We start from the raw sequence: 8,107 nt of genomic DNA on the forward strand, positions 1-8,107 counted from the left end.
AAGATGTTTATAAGGTGGTTTTATGAGTATTTGTATTATTATTGATCATATAATTATGCTAAGACAAAATTTCATTATAATACTCAGCATATTGATCAAGTAAAGCCTAAATATGAAGGGGGGCTTTGGGGGCTGAAGTCCCCCCTTCATATTTAGGCTTTACTTGATCAATATGCTGAGTATTATAATGAAATTTTGTCTTAGCATAATTATATGATCAATAATAATACAAATACTCATAAAACCACCTTATAAACATCTTTCCAAGGTATTATCAGTGGATTTACGCTAAAGTTTATGCAACAAAGACCCGGATCAGCATTGGAGATGTACAAGATCGAGATACTCTAATAGAGCAGTCAGCTAACTACTCTAATAGAACATTCACTGGAAACATGTAGTTGGTTCTGTTATGGAATTTTTCCAAATCTGCCTGCACCTATACATACAATGAAGTGCATTGGTCTGTTTAAAAGGCTTCATTCATCTACTTGTGTAGTTAATATGTATGGCAATACTTAATTCAAGTACACAATTTTCATTGAAAATGCTCTCAGATCAATCTTGTATTGTTCAAATTGCAAAATTTTCCGCTTTCAACATTATTATTCTAACATGCACCTATTCAGTATTGTGCAATTGTGAGAGGGGTGCATCATGTACTTGGTTGCCTGTACCTACCCAAACTTTTCCATTAGTAAAATGCTTCAGAGAACCATACCTATAATCTAAAGGCATGCAGTATATAAAATATCTACAGGCAGAAAATATGAAATTTATGTGAAAATGTCTCCAAATTGCAGTATTTTAGCATCTATTTTTCAAAATTTTCCTGGGGGGCATGCCCCCAGACCCCCCTAGTTCCAGCATGCTTTGTATGCTGGGAAGTGTGCTTTGCACACCTCTACCCAAGAGATTAGTACCTTGAGTTAACCCCCCCCCCCCCCCCTTTCATAAATCCTAGATCCGCCCCTGACTGTTACTTTTAATCTTAACCTGCTTCATAATTGCAATGCCACAACAGTAAGTGATTCTATTAATTTATATGATTACTCTAAGGCGGCAGACTTTGATTCAATAAATGAATACCTTTCACATGTTGACTTTTCTCCCTGCTTTAATTCGTCTGATGCAGAATTTGTATGGGTTTTAATTAAAGAAATTCTACTTGATGCAATTCACCAGTTTGTTCCACAAATCAAGATAAAACTCAACGATTTTCCTAAATGGTTTACCCCAAGCTTAAAGCATAAAATCAAATGTCTTCGTTCACTTAGAAAGCGGTACTCAAAATCTCCCACACCTCATATCAAAGATCGATTGCAGGCTGCTGAGTTTGAAGCTGCAGAGGAAGCCTCAGCTGCTCGATCTGCATATGAATCTAAGCTTATTAATGATTTTGCTACTACCAATCAACCCAAGATATTTAGCTACATCAGAAGTTTGACTAAATCTGATCCTATCCCACACACTGTGTATTATAATGATAACAGCACAACCAATGATAAACAAAAGACATCATTGTTTAATAATTACTTTTACTCCGTGTTCACTACTACTAATATTAACCAACCCCCTCCTAGTGAGCCTCTTGACTCTAGCACCCAACAACATTTAGTTTCAATTGATATTTCTGAAGAACATACTTTTAACACTCTTAACTCATTGGACCCACATAAGGCAGTTGATATTGATGGAATTGGGCCAAAAATTCTGAAAAATTGTGCTTCATTTCTCTATAGACCACTACACTATTTGTTCAACCTTTCACTTCACAAACATGTTATTCCACTAGAATGGTGCACTCACACTGTAATTCCCATATTTAAGTCTGGTGACAGAGGATCAGTTACAAATTACCGTCCTATATCATTGTTATGTAATGCCTCAAAAGTACTTGAAAAATTGATATATGATAAAATTATTGACCATCTCAACAAATTTATTTCACCTGCACAATTTGGATTCCTCAAAATAGATCTGTAATTCAACAATTGCTTATCCTTTTCAACCAAGTAATAAATACTAACCATCAAACTGACATTATCTTTTTGGACTTTCATAAAGCATTGTGCCTCATAATCAACTATTGCTAAAACTAAATAGACTTGGTATATCTGGCAACCTATGGCTATGGTTTAAATTCTATCTCCTACGCCGTCAACAGTGCGTAAAGATAAATAATCAATTTTCTGATTTCCTACCAGTCTTATCAGGGATTCCCCAGGGCAGCGTTTTGGGCCCTCTACTGTTTCTTGTCTACATTAACGATCTACCAGACCATGTATTGACTTCAATATTATTACTATTTGCAGACGACACAAAATGCTTTAAGACTATAACTGTGATACAAATGACAGTCTAGATCTACAAAAGGATGTAGATAATCTAGATGGATGGAGTATCAACTCTGATCTACTGTTCAGTCTTTCCAAAATTTTATTCATGTCCTTTAAACCTCACCTGCAAACATCCTACTCTATAAGCAACAATGTTATATCCAAAGTAACTACTCATAGAGATCTAGGTATCATTATCTCATCAGATTTGGACTGGGGACCCCACCACTAACACATAATATCAAAGGCTTATTGGATGTTAGGCTTATTACAAAATTCCTTTTCAACTAACATAACTACTATATCCAAGAAACATCTATATATATTGCTAGTCAGATCCCAATTAATGTTTTGTTCAACACTATGGAAACCATATTTATTAAAAGATATCAGACAACTAAACTAGAACAGCTTCAGTGTCATGCAACAAAGTACATATTGAATGACCATACCAGCAACTATAAATCTCGATTACTTGAGCTCAAAATTTTGCCTTGAATGTATGTTTTGGACATCTGTGACATAATGTTTTTTATCAAAAGCCTTAAAGCCCCTACAAATGCATTTAATATCGCTGACTATATTAAATTCATTTCAGGAAACACATGATCAGGATCTAGCTATAAACTGCAACACATAAGAAATACTAATGTTTCCAGCAGCAACTTCTATTTCAACAGACTCCCTCGTATATGGAATGTTTTACCAATAATAGATTACAATCTTAGCCTACCTACTATCAAGTACAAACTTACAAACTTTCTATGGAATCATTTTGAACTAAATTTTGATCCTGACAATGCATGCACTTTTTCTTTTGTTTGTCCCTGTTGTAATTGTAATAAGTCCCCCAAACCTCCCAACTTTGATCACCTGTAACCCTTGCTTTAAATGAGTTTTATATAATATAAGTAACTATAACTAATCTTAATAGCTACTTACTCCTGGTCACTGGCACTGGATGTCAGTGGACCTTCAGCATACACTAGATTTTAAGGACTACTAATGTTTATGCTGTACGTATCTTGTTGTATGCATGCTGTAAAGCAAATAATAAATAAATAAATAAATAAAATGCAAGTATATGATTTTCAAGGTTATGTACTTAAATACAATGCAACTATGAGTACTTTTAATTTGATAGTATTTAAATATAAGTATTATTGTTATTTATTACAGGTAATTTATAAGGCTAAACAGCCTGTTACACCTGATCAACAGGTAAAAAAGTACAAGTAGACTAATTACATACATTTATACATAGTGTTAGATGAATATTGGTCAATCAATTTCTTAAAATCATCAACTGATGCTGCATATGCTACTTCTTGGGGTAAATTATTCCATGGTTCAACAACTCTTCTTGTAAAAAAATATTTCCTGGCATCTGTTCTTGAAAAATATTTAAATAGCTTAAATGTATGACCTCTGGTATGGGTAATGGGTGAAAAAGTAAAAAAATCAGAATGGCCTATATCATACTTATCATGTAGCATATTGTAGACAGCAATCATGTCACCTCTATAACGTCTATAATGTAATGATGGCAAGTTAAGTACTTTCAATCGTTCCTCGTAGTCAAGATTTCTTATAGATTTGATCATTCTAGTTGCTTTCCGTTGGATTTTTTCTAATTTTTGGATGTCTGTTTTATAGTAAGGTCCCCAAACCAAGTTACCATCTTCTAAAATAGGACGTACTATTGATTTGTATAAACATGTAAATGAATCTACAGAAATATCCGAAAAGGTCTGTTTAATAATGCCAATAAGTCTATTAGCCTTATTAACCACTGCCGAACACTGACTATGAAACTTGAGATTGGAATCAATCAACACCCCCAAATCCTTTTCCTCATTTACCTTAACAATGTCCATCCCATCCATCTTATAACAATATCTTGGATTAAACTGACCTATATGTAGTATTTTACATTTAGAAATGTTGAAAGGCAACTGCCACATTGCTGACCATTCAATGCAAACATTAATATCATCTTGAAGGGAGGATATTGGGTTAGCACGACTAATGCTGGAATATATTTTTGTGTCATCTGCAAATAAAAGAACTTTATTCCTTAATAATGATGGCAGATCATTGATGAAAATTGCAAAGAAAAGAGGACCCAAGACTGATCCTTGAGGTATTCCACTTATTACATCACTCCAACCAGACATTGACCCATTCACAGAAACTCTTTGTCTGCGTCCTTTCAAAAAGTCTTGTATCCAATTAAACAGATCACCTCTAAAACCATATGCATAAATCTTTTTGAGCAACCTTTCATGAGGAACAGAGTCAAAAGCCTTCTTAAAGTCAAGGTACAAAACATCTACTGGATTACCACTGTCCAAAGTCTCTGTCCAATCATCAAGTGCACACAGTAACTGTGTCATACAAGACTTGCGAGGGAGGAATCCATGTTGACATGGTGACATCAAATTGTTGTTAAACAAATGCTCTAACATTCCCTCACGAATAATAGATTCGAAAACTTTGGAAACAACAGATGTTAAACTTACAGGACGGTAATTACAGGGTGAAGATTTGTTTCCTTTCTTGAAAATTGGGATAATAGTTGCTACTTTCCAGTCTGGGGGTAGTCTACTGACTTCTTAAAAATTATAGACAGAGGTATGCTTATTTCAGCAGCAGCTTCCTTCAACACTCTGGGGGGGAGCTCATCAGGTCCAGTAGCTTTGCTAGAATTTAAATCACACAACTTTTCTTTTACAATGCCTACATCAATTGCTATGCCATCGAGACTAGTTACAAAGTCACGGTCTTGAAACTCAGGGATGTTATCCATGGATTCTCTGGTAAATGTGCTGGTAAAAAACTTGTTCAACATTTCTGCTTTACCTTCATCAGTTCCTGCTTCAGTATCATTAAGTGACTCATCAACCAGGGTAGGAATGGAGGGTTTAACTCTGACCTTAGAATTTACATATCGCCAAAAAGCTTTAGGGTTGGTCTTCACTTCCTTAGCAATTCTCATCTCGAACTTAGATCTCAAGTCATGTGTAAGGCGTCTAAGCGAATTTCTTACTTCAGTAAACCTAAGATGATCCAAATGATTGCCAGTTCTACGGAACCTTTTCCATAATGTTTCCTTCTTATGTTTAAGATCAATTACTTTATGATTAGTATATGGTAATTTTCTACATTGGGGTTTATGGTACCTTGGGATAGAGCATTCCATAGCAGACTTAAAACGTTGCATAAAAAAATTCCAAGACTGGCATACATTTAGATCCTGTAATTCCGTCAACCAGGCAGTTTCGTTAAGGAGGCTTTTAAGCTTCATATAATCCCCATTGTTAAAATTGTAAGATAGTACATCACTGGACTGGTTGATAGTTATTGGAGAACATGAAAGAGAAATATTCAAACACAAATGATCACTCAACCCCAGCCCAGAAGAATATTTGATGGATTTTACTATGTTCTCTTCATTGGTAAGTACTAGGTCTAGTACATGGGGAGATGAACCTGGTCTGAAACGTGTTGGCTCATTAACATGCTGAAATAAAACACATTCTTGTACTGTATCATAGAATTCCTGCTCATACGAATTGCCATAAAAATTATCATCACTCCAATCAATGCCAGGCAAATTAAAGTCACCAGCTATCAATAAATATGATGGTCTTGACTCTAAAACCTCCTTAAATACACAACACAATTTGGATATGCTAACATTGGGATCAGTAGATGGTGAACGATAAATAGTACCAATTAGTAAATAGCTGTAGTTTAATAACTCTATTTTAACCCACAACTGCTCTTGAAATTCAGTAGTAAACGATACCTCCTTAGAATTGAGTGAATCAGTAATATAAATGATTATTCCTGTAGGGCTGTTTTGTAAAGGTGCATCAGGATCAAAATTAGTATAGGAAGTGTAGTTGGGAATTTGAAGTCTAGGAGATAGGATTGGGGCCTTTAATGCTTTAGGTATGACTTCAACTAACAGTATGATATCAGGTTTATCTAAATCAATAGTTGAATTTAGCTCATCAAATTTATTTAATAATTGATCACAATTAGTATAGAGTACTTTTAGGTTTCTTGACGCATTGAAGGAACTATCATGAAGTCATTTTTGAGAAGAAATTACAATTAAACTATACACTCTTATCACTTATTATTCAAAATGTCATGATTGTGCATGTATGTGTAGTTAGTTTCTGCAAACATCAACTGTACAAACTGTGGTGTATTCAAAGAGTGAACACCTGCATTAATTTTTTTCGCTATGCAGTGGTGTGAGAAATTGATATCTCGATAATTTCATGTTGGTTACAATTTTAAGGCTTAAACCTTCATGGTTTTTTAGTATTTGCCGGAGCACTCTCTAGAGTTAACGATTGAGTACTCACGAGTACTAGTTGCATGTAGTCATACCCATTTAACATGTTTTGTACCAACCTTAAACAGTTTACAGCTTTTCAAGTAACAACAACGATAAACGCTGTATTAAAGTACTGATGTTAGTGTCCCTGACAAAAATTTATGCCAATCAAAACTCTACAGCCTTCATTGTGTCACTCCCTGATGACTGACAGACATATACATACATCAGTATTTGTTTCAGCCCATTTACAAATCATCACATTTATATGAAAATGAACTTGTCAGACTACAATTAGCTGTGCTACTGACTTTCATTGGCTATACTTTCAAGTATGGAGTGTTTTACACATTTTGATTTTCTTTGTCAACCAACCTAAAATTCAACTGTAGGTGTATAGTATCTCAACAGATGTAGAAGTAGAGGGACTCAGATGACCATTAATTCCAATGTAAGTTTCTGTATTTCAACATGTATATACAGCTCTATGCACACTGATTTGAGAGGACTTCATTGTACTTAATGTACTTCATTGTACTTAATGTACTTCAAAGTACTTATAAGTACTTTTAAGTACTTCAAGTACCTTAAGTAGTATAAGTACATTACATTAATTTGTACAAAAAGTATTTACGTATAAGTACAAGTAGCTACTCTAAAAGGTGTACTTAAGTGCACTTAAGTACAAGTACCAATGTACTTTCACCCCAAGCCTGAACAAGGCATGATGAAGGATGTTAACCAAAGAATCGTGATGACAGATTCTCATAGGACCATGAGAACAGCCCAAAAGATGGTCACCAAAGCACTGAATCTATAGAAGAGAGGCATGTACACAATGGAAAAAGGGGAAACAGAGCCATAGATGCAAACCAACAAACCAGGGATAGCTATACCAAGAGAAGTTTGAGGAATAGCTTTAAGCCAACTACTGGTACCAAAAGAGTGAGCAAGGGCAGTCAAATGAGCATGGTCCCGAATACTGCAAGAAGCAAAATGCCGACTGATCTAAAAAGGCTTGCAGATCATGCTGTGAAGCAGAAGAAATGGGAATGTCAGAGAACATTGCAGCAGCAGCATCCTCATCAGGAAAATGAAGCTGATCAGTAGCAACAAACAGAAGTCTCCTTCATAGATGCTATTGCATGAACTCCAAAAAGCAGCTGCAGCAGACTGGCTGAGTGGATTCTTGTAAACCTAAACTACCCAGATGGAAAGGAAAGCTGGTTTGGCACCAAGAAAGATCAGAAAGACTGCACTGCATAATATGGCTGAGACAATTGCGAATTGAGGTTAAGGTCAAATTGACAAAGAAATCATTGCAGCATGGAAAAAGGAACAGTTCAAAGTAGGTGGATAATCTTGCAGCTACTGAGGCAACTTCACAGAAGATGAAGTTCCACTTGAGGGTCTT

At 35.2% G+C, this 8,107-nt stretch overlaps 2 protein-coding genes across 2 annotated transcripts; both read right to left on the reverse strand.

The window, feature by feature from the left end:
• Window positions 1-2,361: 2,361 nt before the first annotated feature.
• On the reverse strand, window positions 2,362-4,807 carry LOC136251670 (uncharacterized). The gene is made up of 2 exons (XM_066044119.1): window positions 4,499-4,807; window positions 2,362-2,367 (listed from the first exon to the last, which is right to left on the reverse strand). Exons 1-2 carry the CDS (start codon window positions 4,805-4,807, stop codon window positions 2,362-2,364), a joined length of 315 nt encoding a protein of 104 aa, XP_065900191.1.
• Window positions 4,808-4,920: 113 nt separating this feature from the next.
• LOC136251671 (uncharacterized) lies at window positions 4,921-6,750 on the reverse strand. The gene is made up of 2 exons (XM_066044121.1): window positions 6,747-6,750; window positions 4,921-6,332 (listed from the first exon to the last, which is right to left on the reverse strand). The coding sequence occupies exons 1-2, from the start codon at window positions 6,748-6,750 to the stop codon at window positions 4,921-4,923; spliced, it is 1,416 nt and encodes a 471-aa protein (XP_065900193.1).
• Window positions 6,751-8,107: the final 1,357 nt, after the last annotated feature.

The sequence above is a fragment of the Dysidea avara genome, chromosome 3 (assembly GCF_963678975.1).
Source record: "Dysidea avara chromosome 3, odDysAvar1.4, whole genome shotgun sequence".
Taxonomy (NCBI): domain Eukaryota; kingdom Metazoa; phylum Porifera; class Demospongiae; order Dictyoceratida; family Dysideidae; genus Dysidea; species Dysidea avara.